This window comes from Schistocerca americana, chromosome 1, assembly GCF_021461395.2.
Source record: "Schistocerca americana isolate TAMUIC-IGC-003095 chromosome 1, iqSchAmer2.1, whole genome shotgun sequence".
NCBI classification, from domain to species: domain Eukaryota; kingdom Metazoa; phylum Arthropoda; class Insecta; order Orthoptera; family Acrididae; genus Schistocerca; species Schistocerca americana.
This window is the reverse complement of record NC_060119.1, coordinates 723,793,633-723,806,381: the sequence shown is the minus strand read 5'-3', so window position 1 is coordinate 723,806,381 and position 12,749 is coordinate 723,793,633. Positions and strand designations below refer to the sequence as shown.

The 12,749-nt window shown below is 39.3% G+C and overlaps 1 protein-coding gene across 1 annotated transcript in view; it reads right to left on the bottom strand.

The window, feature by feature from the left end:
• The window catches only part of LOC124610378 (protein lin-7 homolog C), a 59,493-nt gene that overhangs the window by 35,478 nt on the left and 11,266 nt on the right, over positions 1-12,749 (bottom strand). Inside the window, exon 2 of the mRNA XM_047140153.1 lies at positions 1,899-1,940. Within this exon, the coding sequence (XP_046996109.1) occupies positions 1,899-1,940 (42 nt within the window). The remainder of the gene's footprint in view (positions 1-1,898; positions 1,941-12,749) is intronic.

Sequence of the window (12,749 nt, the reverse complement as noted above, 5' to 3'; positions counted from 1 at the left end):
AGCTTGGTGCTGAGACCACCATATGCAGGTGGATTAAGAACATGCTAAGTAGAAGAAGGATAGAAGCCACCGTGGTGAATGAGAAAATGGTTATCAACAGCAGCTTGTGGTGTCCACAAGGAGGAGTTTTGTCCCCACTATTGTGGAACTGAATGGTAATGAACTCATTGAAGAACTAAATGCTAGAGGCTACTTTTGCCAAGAGTACACAGATGATTTAATTGTACTAATACTTGGCAAATTTGCTAGTAATGATATAAACTAGACATTGCAGAAAACTAGTGCAGAAAAAAAAGGATCTACAGTTAGTCCCAAAAAACCTATTTTTGTACCATTTATGAGGAAGCAAACCCAGCACATATACTGGAATCTTGAGCTCCTTAATGAAACAGTACCAGCAGAGAGGGGTAATGAAGTACCCAGGTATAACTATGGATGCAAAACTATCATTATCCCCTCATATAAAGAACATATATTCCAAGGCAGAAGGTTCTCTTATGAGCACTAGAAAGGAATGTAGTAAATATTGGGGTCTAAAGACACAAGGAGTATGTACTGGACATACACCTCTGTAATAAGACTTATGATAATTTATGGGGCTACAGTAAGGTAGAATCAAGGAGCTTGGCAAGGTGCAGGGACTGGCCTGTATAGCCATAAACAGGTGGAATAAGTAGTACACCCACTGTTGGGATGGATATCATCTTGGACATGCCCTTGTTACACCTTTGGCTTACAGTGGAGGAAGGGGTGTACAGGTTAAAAATTAGAACTAACTGTTGATTCTTTTAGGATATCCAGAATCTCATACCATTATAGCAAGTGTGGTAAATACAGGAAGGGTCAGGGAAATATCGGCTGACCATGCAATAACTTACAGCTGCTTCTATAAACCCTTCAGTGTAACAACCGGAAGAGGAGAGCAGTGAAAGAATGAACCACAACATTATTAAGGAAATACAGTCTCGTTTACTGAGGGGTTGAAAACAGATGAAGGGACTGCAGCCAAAATATATGGGGTACAGCCTAGACTGGGCACAGCAGTCTCTTTAGGAAACTGGCCACAGTATTCCATTTGGAAATATCCATTAACTGAGTGCATGTGGAGGAGAACTTGAGTAGGTGCTACAAGGATTATGGCACCTACATTTATTCAGAAAGCCAAACAACTCTGAAATCTCCTCTGCAATGAGATAAGATCATTGCAGAATGCTGTGAAACCCTTGGGAGACTGGGGGAAAGCAACAGGGTAAACCTGCTGTGGTCCCTGGTCACTCAGGATTAGTGGCACTGAACAAGCTGATAAGACTGGCAAGGACAGGTGCAATGCATCACTAAGGCAGTAGTAAAATCAAAACTGCTAGCTGGATCAGAAGGTATCATGCATAACATGGGACTTTGGCCCAAAAACAAAAACATGGCAAGCTAATGATGTTGAAGTTGTGTTTCACAATAACCCTTTAGTTGAAAAGGAAATATATTAAACTCATCAAAGGACTCATGACTGGAACTTTAATTTTTACACACAATCGGTATACAGGAAGAAATCCTTAAGTGTAGACTATGTGGTTAGGATGATAAAACTGCACCACACCTAATCTTCCAATGTGAAGCTCTAGCGTACAAAAAACATAGACTATTCAAGCCAATAGAACATGAAGAAATCGTGTCTAATAAGGGCAAGGAAGGGGCCTGGTACTACTTATTAAGGGTTCTGGTTGGCTTTACTAGAATTACACAGAGTGAAACAGCACAATAAACTCCAGTTTTGGGTGGGTGGGCTCCAGTGAGTTAAGACATCAGTTGCTTTCGTCTCGCTGCATATTCAAATCAAACCAAGCACACATTATTTTCTTATTTATAACTATGCTGGAGACGTTAATATTGAATATACTTACTCTTTTCCAGTTTTTCAAGAAGCTCAATAGCTCTCTTCACATCTGGAACAAAAAAAGAATTGCACAAATAAGATTCTATTTTCTGACAGTGAGACAGCAAGAGTTCATTAAAATGTGCAACTGGTACCACTAAAATTCCCTTCATTCTAGTCCACAAATGTAAAAATCACAGACTTCAATGATTTGTGTAGCATATTCCAGTACTCACAACATCTCACAAAATGTACTTTCTATATCTACAACTATAAAGCTAGTTTTAGAGTGTCATGACATCCTTTGACTACAAGAAGTTTCTGAATGTAGCTTGCATTTCCTGCTCCAACCTTGTACTTCAACTTCATCAATGTTGTCATTTTAAGTATTTTTTCTGTATAACTGAATTTCAGTGCATCATGCTTCTCTAATGTCTACAAACTACTTTCCATTTTTCCAAGCACTAAGTTTCATAATACTATTTCTTGATTTCCTATCCACGTTTCAAAAATCAGTGTGTCATATTGATATTTTCACATGTATTAACTGATTTCATTAGCATATCGTATTCCTACACAAACTCCAGATATCCCCTGATGTTTCCACACATTATACAGTCTGTTTTTAATCATCATACACGCATTCCTGCTACAGCTCTTTAAAAAATATTAACATCTCGATATTTTTCTCAAAAAATATTGATACATATTTGCAATATTTCTTTTCCTGATATATCAATACCGAAGTAGCAATAGCGAGCGCTGTTATTTTTATTTTATATTCTATTTTTCTCGCAATGTTCAGTAAATATTGTTCTTTTGAAACTGCAATACAACAGAATTTTACTTTCACTGTCTGAAGGAGTCTTACTACTTTCTAAGCTTTCATTACATCCAGTCTTTCTCCAACAGTGTGAAGCAAGTAGAAGTGGCACGAAGAAGAAGTCCGGCTGCACTGGGGTGGGGGTGGGGACGTTGGTGGGATTACAAGATTCCTGACATGAAGAAATACCACACCAGTTGCATTAAAAAATGATTCTTCAAAAACAGTTGCTGAAAACGATGAACAAAAATCTAAATGACAAGACTGGTCTTTGCAGTGGGCAAAGACATAAGAGTGGAAATGCTGACGCAATCAGTACTACTAACAAAAACTGCAACGTCTAACTTCACCATGCAATTCTGACACAAGTACTAGGTCGCTAGTGTTTACAGAAATGAAAAAACCGGGAAGCCGACAGGAGATGTTCTGGACAAATCCAATATGTGATAAAACCGAATGATGGACCCATTGGACACCTTTTACTGTGCCACTTACTTACAGTTACCATAGTTAGCAAAGTGGTTATCACCAAGTGTGAACATGCATCATTTTCCTTTCAATTCTTGCTCTAAGGGGGATAAGCAGGCTGCTAACTTGTTGATGTACAGAATGTCTAATAATAAAGCAACACTTAAATACACACCTCTGAAACTGGCAGTATACAGGGTGAAGCGAAATTCACGCACTCGAGCCTCACAGTGTGACGACTCACATTCCAGCGGTAAAAAATTTCGTCCGGCGAGTATACCCGGCAAAAAGGATGTTACAGAGTGGCAATCTGGTACCACTGTAACTACATGTATGGTAACTACCTCTGTCAGTACACAACAGTTGTGCTGTACAGTTGGTGCAGAGGGTAGAGTTAAGGGTTAGTGAGCAGGAGGTCAATCGTTCGATCCTGGGTTGAAGCATACGTTTTTTGTTAGGTAAATGTAGTCCAGGTGGTACTGTATCTGGCATTTTATTCATCAATAGCGATTGCAGTGGGTCATCTAGAAACCATTTTCACTTGCATAGCCACATGGTCTGAGGCACCTTGTCACGGTCCGTGCAGCTCCTCCCCCGTCGGAGGTTCGAGTCCTCCCTCAGGCAAGGTGTGGGTGTGGGTGTGGGTGTGGGTGTGTGTGTGTGTGTGTGTGTGTGTGTGTGTGTGTGTGTGTGTGTGTTTTGTCCATAGCTTAGGGTCCAATGGCCTCAGTAGTTTGGTCCCATAAGACCTTACCTCAATTTTCCAAATTTTGCACTTACATAATACAATCGTAGAAATGGAAGATTGGTCACCATTGAAAGAGGCCTTTCCATGCCATGGGCATGAATTTATCGCACCACTTCATCTACTACATGCGAACCCGTTTTCTTTGTATCCTCCTCCAACGGCCCCAAGGACTAGTACCAACTATTATTTTTGCCTCATTCAGGTGCATTACATTTCATTACGGCCTTATGTTACCAGTAGGACTAGCAACGTGCTTTGTGAATAATGTCAAAACTTGGTTACTATTTGTATGTGATATCACCATGGTCCCACTAACTATGTCTTTCAGCACTGAGTCTGGTAACAACATGCTGTTCAGTACATATCTCAATGCATTATTATTATTATTATTATTATTATTATTATTATTATTATTATTATTATTCTATCGATGGGATTTTGGAAACATCACGTATGTTACCATTAGGGAAACAGTGTAATTTGAAACCGAACATTTCACAATTAGTGGTGTCGGGATGAATCATGCAGAACAATATCTGTCAGAGGGGTAATGCGTGTTAGGTGGAACAGGGCGCAGGACCGACGGCGTTTTAGTACTTTATGCACTGTCCACCAAACAGGAACTAGTTGCAAGTAGAGTAAAGCGGCTGTGACAGACTCCAATATACATGCATACACGTATCGAATTTTCTCATTGCAAACCTCTAAACCAGTGTGGCACATGTATGGCATACACAAACAATGAATATGTAGATATGCTTTGGTCCTTGGTGCATCTGATAACCGGGCTGGTGTTGCCGCTCATGAATACGCTGCTAGACATCCTCATCGATGCCATCCATATAAAAATGTGCTTTGTTGTCTGGAGCTGCACCTTCGGGAGTCAGGTTCTCTCCTTCCACCATTGCGTGACAGAAGTCATCCACGGACTCACCGTACTACAGCAACTGAGGAAGCTATTCTGGAGGTCATACACCAAGAACCTTCAGTGAAGTACACAGAACATAGCAAGGCAGCTGTGTGTCTCACAATGCACGGTCGTTAACATGCTGCACGAGCATGAGCTGCACCCCTATCGTCATGCTTTCCAGCAACACCTGCATTCTGCAGACCGCCATCCGTATTTGGACAGAACATTTTCAGGGAAACGGCTTGGATGTGGAGGTCCACTTGGATGGCCATCACATTCATGTGACCTAAATCCCCTGGATGTCTTCCTGTGGGGACACCTGAAGGGGCACGTGTACTCTACTCTGCCAATGAATGTGGAAGAATTGGTAGCGCATATTCATGCAGCTCTTGTTACTGTTGATGCAACTTTTCGGCAAAGGGCCCAGAGCTGTATGATCAGGCAGGTTGCGGAATGTTTGGACGTGCAGGGAGGTTGCTTTGAGCATCTGTTGTTCTGAGTACAACATATTTTGTTGTTAAGGTCTTGTGGTCATTAATATGGACATTATTATTGTCACTGGTTACTAATGTGTGACATCTAAGCACTCATGTTACATTTAGTGTAAATTACAAGTAGATGATGTGTTAATGTACTGCCCAAAACTGATATTATTTTTGTAGTTATTTTGTCCTATGACAGGTCATTTGTTTGCACTGTCTGTTTCTTATTCATCTAACCACGTATTTGTTGTGTTCAGCATTACAAAATGTTGTATATTTAGGATACATATGACCTAATAAACTGTGTATATTACAGTACGAAATGTCAGAATGAAATTAGCAAATAAAAAGATGCAACCCAACCTGCAGGATTGGACCTTCGACCTCCCGCATGCTAACCCAAAATTCTATCCACTGCACCAACTATGCAGCACATCTTAGGTGTGCTTACAGAGGCAGTTACCATACATGTCGTTACAGTGTTGCCAGATTGCCACTCTTTAATGTACTTTTCTGCTGGATGTACTCGCTGGACAAGATTTTGGGACCGACATTTTTTTTATTGCTGACACGTGAGGAGTCATGCCGCAAAGCCCGAGAGTGCAAATTTTGCTTCAGCCTGTATTTACGATGTGCAGCTGATTTTTCATAGGTCAGTACATTGATATCTTCAACTTTTGTAGCCCTGTCTTCCTCAATTGCGTGTAATATTACAGTATATTGATAATTTTTACTTATGGACCCTCTGACAGCAACTGAATAAAACACAATTTTAGTGCCATGTGTGTTTCGCCTTTATTTTCTGCAAGGCATCATCAGTGGCCTGGAATATGTACATATGTTTGCTATTTAATTTACATTAATAGGAAATACCAACCACCAGAACTGTTTATAACCTATAGGTACAGTGAAAAAACTGTAAATTAAATAGCAAACATATGTGCATATTCCAGGCCACTGATGATGCCTTGCAGAAAATAAAGGCGAAACGCATATGGCACTAAAACTGTGTTGTATTCCGTTGCTGTCAGATGGTCCATAAGTAAAAATTATAAATATACTGTAACAGTACATTGATATTTTTTCTGTCGATATATCAGTACGTTTTTTCACGATATCGAGGGCCAACAAAGATATTTTTTAAAATACTGATATATTGGATTCCCAATATTTTTAAAGATCTCAACAGTCCTAATTCCTGCAGTGATTCATGACTGTTGTCATGTCTTTGTTATACTGAACTTACCACTGAATGGCATTGTGATTTACTTCCTTCCAAGTCAATAGGATTTCAAAATGCAGGCAAACATCATTGGACATTATAACTAATGTTGTCCTGAAGGTTGTGGTGATACTTACACAAAAATAATGCAATGACTTGAAATAACCAATTATATACATACGAAATTTATGTATCTCTCGGCTGATCACAAAAACACATAACTACACGATTGTCGTATCACGAGACAACCGAGGAGCTGCCAGCACCAGCCATAGGGGGCCAAAAATTCTGAAGATGGCTTTTACATAAGCCAAAATTGGTAAATAAACAAATATTTTTGTGATCTTGACTGTTCATTCTAACTTAAATATAGCATCAGGTCACTGTTCTCCATAGACCGTGATGTCTGAATTTATGGGTATTATTGTATTGAAACATAGGCCAAAAACTATGATGACTAAATATAAAACTTCATTCTCCACAATTTCTATTGGGTATGTCTGCTATCAGCAAAAGCTGAGATTAGGGATGATATTTCAAAGGTACACCACAATATCTACAATGTTTTTTATTCTAGTGCACATGAACATGTAGCAGTGACTGAGTCCGATTGCTGGGAATGCTGCATTGCTGGAAGTATGGAGTCATGATGATTTACCACTTATCTTTTGCAGACACCACATAAAATAACATAACTGATTGTTCAACAGTTATGTATGACATAATTATTACTGGTGTTTCACAAAAAAAAAAAAAAAATTTGTTACATACTTCCCCTCCCCCCTCCCCCTTGTTCTGTTGTTGTTGATGTGGTCTTCAGTCCACAGACTTGGTTTGATGCGGCCCTCCATGCTACTCCATCCTGCGCAAACTTCTTCATCTCCAAGTAACTACTGCAACCTACATCCTTCTGAATCTGCTTAGCGTATTCATGTCTTGGTCTCCCTCTACGATTTTTACCCGCCCTGCTGCCCTCCAATACTAAATTGGTGAGCCCTTGATGCCTCAGAACATGTCCTACCAACCGATCCCTTCTTCTAGTCAAGCTGGACCACAATTTCCTCTTCTTCCCAATTCTATTAAGTACCTCCACATTAGTTACGTCATCTCCCATCTAATCTTCAGCATTCTTCTGTAACATCATATTTCGAAAGCTTCTATTCTCTTCTTATCTAAACTAGTTATTGTCCATGTTTCACTTCCATACATGGCTCCACTCATACAAATACTTTCAGAAATGACATTCTGACACTTAAATCTGTACTATATCCTCCTTTCACGACACTGTCCATTCCGTTCAACTGCTCTTCCAGGTCCTTTTCTGTCTCTGACAGAATTACAATGTCACTGACAAACCTCCAAGTTTTTATTTCTTCTCCATGGATTTTAATTCCAACACAAAATATTTCTTTTGTTTCCTTCACTGCTTGCTCAATATACAGATTGAATAACATCGGGGAGAGGCTACAACCCTGTCTCACTCCCTTCCCAACCACTGCTTCCCTTTCATGTCCCTCGACTCTTATAACTGCCATCTGGTTTCTGTACAAATTGTAAATAGCCTTTCGCTCCCTGTATTTTACCCCTGCCACCTTCAGAATTTGAAAGAGAGTATTCCAGTCAACATTGTCAAAAGCTTTCTCTAAGTCTACAAATGCTAGAAATGTACTTTTGCCTTTCCTTAATCTATCTTCTAAGGTAAGTCGTAGGGTCAGTATTGCCTCATGTGTTCCACCATTTCTACAGAATCCAAACTGATCCTCCTCGAGGTCAGCTTCTAACAGTTTTTCCATTACCCTGTAAAGAATTTGTGTTAATATCTTGCAGCCCTTGTTCTAAATTAAGTATATTTGCCTTCCACTCTTCCTTCTCTTTCTTGAATAGTTTTATCTAAGTGTTAGAAGTAATATACGGTAATACTTATAAGCCTGATTTTAAGTATTGAGCTCATTAAATATACTACTACTACTACTACTACTACTACTACTACTACTACTAATAATAATAATAATAAAATGTCATTTTACTAGTACACAGCCATTATTAATCTCAAGAGTATGTACGATTTATTTCACAATGTGGCTACTAAAGGTAGCTCTACCAAGAACTGTCACATCTTACAAGGGGAGCACCCCAGTCTGAACAGCAAAAACCAAATGAAAATGATTTTGATATATCGAGACATGTCTGTGTTGTGACTAGCCGATTATTCAAAGTGCCGCCGCGCAAATACGCACGTCCTCTACGCGCGGCGCTGTCTGCCAGCCATGCAGCAGCTGCGCCACCTAAGCGGGCAGCCGAGCAGCGGCCGCTAGACTGAGACTCAGTGTTTAATCGAATGCCGACTTGTACACAGGTCAACTTACTCAGTGACTTATATGTGTTGTTGTGTTGTCCGAAATATGTGTTAAATTTGAAGATTTAACAGTCTGTCGTACCACCATCAGGGTAATTTATTTGTAAAACACTGCATTTGTGTACAATCAATGTTTGAAACCTAACAAATCTAAAGACTACAGAACTGCAAGACGACAAAGAAACAATACCATGTAACAGGCAATTATGACCAGCTGATCCATAAGAATCATTAATGAGTTGTTACTTGGTAAAAAGCTATGCATTTGTTGAAACCATGTATGTTAACACACACAGTACTTACAGAGTCATATTTCCTATAACAGAAGTTGCTGTTTATTATATGTTATCCCTTATTCATCATCACATTGCAACAGCGGAGTTTTTAAGAAGTGACTACACGGAGTGGAATGCAACAATATGAACACATGGCGAGGGCATGTTACATCATTTTTAATTTTCAGTGTGTCTGTATTGCAGTAGTCTGGTATCGAAGGCCACAGTGGTCACATTATATAAGTATGTGCAAAGAGCTGTTGCATTCTGTTTCATTTAAATGACTGCAACTCTCCATTTGCACTGTACGATTATGAAACATTTTATGCTCACAAATTACGACTTTTCAGAGAACAATAGGTATCAAGATGGATTCCACAGAAAATATATCATGTGAAACTTGGCTCACTCTGTCTGTGAGATCCAGAGAACCTTAGGCAATGAATGAGTGCCTAGGTGAAGGCTGTGTTCATCGACTTCTGGAAACCATTCAATACAGTTATGCATTGTTGTTTAGTTGACAAAATATGAGCTTACAGAGTAATGGACCATATTAGTGACTGGAAACAGGACATCCTAAGCAAAGAAAATGTAACATGTCATTCTTAATGAGGCAAAATTATTAGACATAAAATAACTTCAGGACCCTCAGACAGTGTTCTAGGCTATTCCAAATTATTTAGGGTACAGTGTCAGAAGGTCTGTGGGGCTATTTTGTTGTTACATACACGAAAGTCATAAAGACCGGTACAGGACTGGCAATCGGAGCAGACACTAGCATTTGACCCTCAATGTAAATAAATGTAACACACTGCACATTCATGGATGGAGAGATAAATTACTGTTTGATTACACTATTGGTTATGAATTACTGGAGACAATAAAAGCAAAATATCCACAGGTAGAGACACAAAGCAACTTAATACGAGGTCTGTTGAAAAAATTCCAGAACATTTGCAGCTTCGCGCCAATGGAGTGTTAAGAGCGAAATGTGGTTGGCATCCCTGCATGTGCCTTTGTTTAATGTGTAACTGCTGGAAGTTTCATTGTTGTATGCCTGTTAGTTACCGGTCGGTGCTGTATTGAGTAAAACGTTTTGTCACACAGTTTGCGAATTTAGAGATGGCAGAGTTACAGGAGCTAAGTGTCTGCATTAAATTTTGCATGAAACCCAAGAAAACGTTCACAGGCACACACCAAATGATACAGGAAGCCTATAGTGATGAGTGCTTATGCCGTACTCGGTATTACAAATGGATCATACAGTTTAAAAATGGCCGGACAGAAGTTAAAGATGGCCCTCATTGAGGATGCCCTTCCACGTCTACCAACAATACTATTGTCAGGAACGCTAATGAAATTGTGCATGCCAATCGGAGATTGACTGTCCGAGATATTTCAGAAGAATGTAACATTTTAATTGAATGATATCACAAAATCCTGACACAGCATCTTAGAATGCATCGTAGTGCCACCGAGTTTGTCCCACGGCTCATGAGGCAACACCAGAGAGACCTTAGTCTCACAATCAGTGAAGAGATTTGGATAGAGCAAATGATAATGAGATGTTCCTTAAGAGAATCTTAACTAGTGATGAGACAAGGGTGTATGGTTATGATGTTGAGACCAAGGTTTAATCTTCACAGTGGGTCAGAAAATGTTCTCAAAGACCAAAGAAAGCCATGCTGATAGTTTTCTTTGATTTTGAAAATTTGTGTCACACAGACACTCTTTAAATTGATAGTATTACAGGAATGTATTGCGACGCCTGTGAGAAACCAACATCCTGACAAGTGCCGAGACAATTCAAGGTTCTTGCATAATGAGACAGACCTGGCCCCTGTGGACTTCTTTAATTTCCAGAGTTGAAAACCCTGTTGAAAGGATGAAGATTTGCAACAACAGACAAGATAAAAGAAAATTCACAGATGGCATTTCACATGGTCCAGCAAGAAGCATACCAAGACTGCTTCTGGAAGTGAAAACGGCATTAGGAGTGGTGTATCAATTGTGGAGTAGAGTATTTCAAAGGAGACCATGCACAATAAGTAAAAGGTAAGCACAAGAAAGATTTGTGGACAAAGTTCCAGAATTTTTTGAACAGACTTTGTATTAAATGTTCACACATAACTCTTTACAAGAAAATTGGATGTCATATGGAAATTTATTGGAAGAATTGTATTGAAATGTAAATCATCATGAAAGAAATGGCCTACAAAACCCATGGCATATTGGTAAGTCTGGAAATATTACCAGATGAGATTAACACAGGCGATAGGGAGACAACCCACAAATAATTGTGCATCACATCACAGGTTCATTTGATAAGCAAGAGAGCATTACGAAGATGCTCATCGAACTTCAGTGCCTGACACTGCAAGAGACTGACATTGTATTGCTTGTCGCTAGTGAAGGTACACTTAAATACCTAATGGAAGAACTTATGGGAGCAAGTATGAAAGCAAGCCAGAAAATTAGAATATGACCTAAAATGGCGTTAACACATCACCAAAAAAATCAACTTGGCTGTTCAATCTTAGAAACAGTTAATTAGTTTTATGTATTTATGAAAGTGAGAGAGGGACAGCAAAAGAAAGAAATACGTAAGAGTAAAAATGACCTAGAATGAATCTGGAAAGCTAAATACGGTTTCCACAACCTAGCTTCTAACATATTAAAAAAAGTAAGTTTACTATACACATATCACCAGTTTTCGGATACAGCAGTGAGGCATTGCTTCACTATAACAGAATAGATCAGTAGATGTTAACATGAGTGTAATGATTAAGAAGTTAAGGTGGGTGGGACATGTAGACAGGCAACTGATGGCAAGTGAGCTAAGGAAATTATTTACTGGATCCCAATAAATAAGAAAACGTTACAAAGATAATGTAATAAAAGATAGATAAATAACATTAAAAAAACATGCAGAATAAATATGCTACTGTAGGCTGCAATTTTTAAAGAAGTCCAGAAACAACCGTTATTCTGGTGCAAATGTATAATGGCTGGTAATGATGTATTTAACAGAGTGACCCATTCCTGTGCCTGTATTTATGTGCACAGACATGCTGTCATCTTATTTTACACAGATTAGTGTCTGGGATGTTTTGTTTGCATGTTTCAGTCAGAGTATAGTCATATGTTTTGCTTACAATACGTAAAGACAAACGTGTGGTTCCTGAAGAACGGCAGCAGGCTTTTCAGTAGTTGCAGGGACAACAGTCTGGATGATTGACTGATCTGGCCCTGTGACACTAACCAAAAAGGTTGGTACTGCAAACGGCTGAAAGCAAGAGGAAACTACAGCCATAATTTTTCCCGAGGGCATGCAGCTTCACTGTATGATTAAATGATGATGGCGTCCTCTTGGGTAAAATATTCCGGAGGTAAAATAGTCCCCCATTCGGATCTCCGGGCAGGGACTACTCAAGAGGACATTGTTATCAGGAGAAAGAAAACTGGCATTCTACGGATCGGAGTGTGGAATGTCAGATCCCTTAATCGGGCAGGTAGGTTAGAAAATTTAAAAAGGGAAATGGATAGGTTAAAGTTAGATATAGTGGGAATTAGTGAAGTTCTGTGGCAGGAGGAA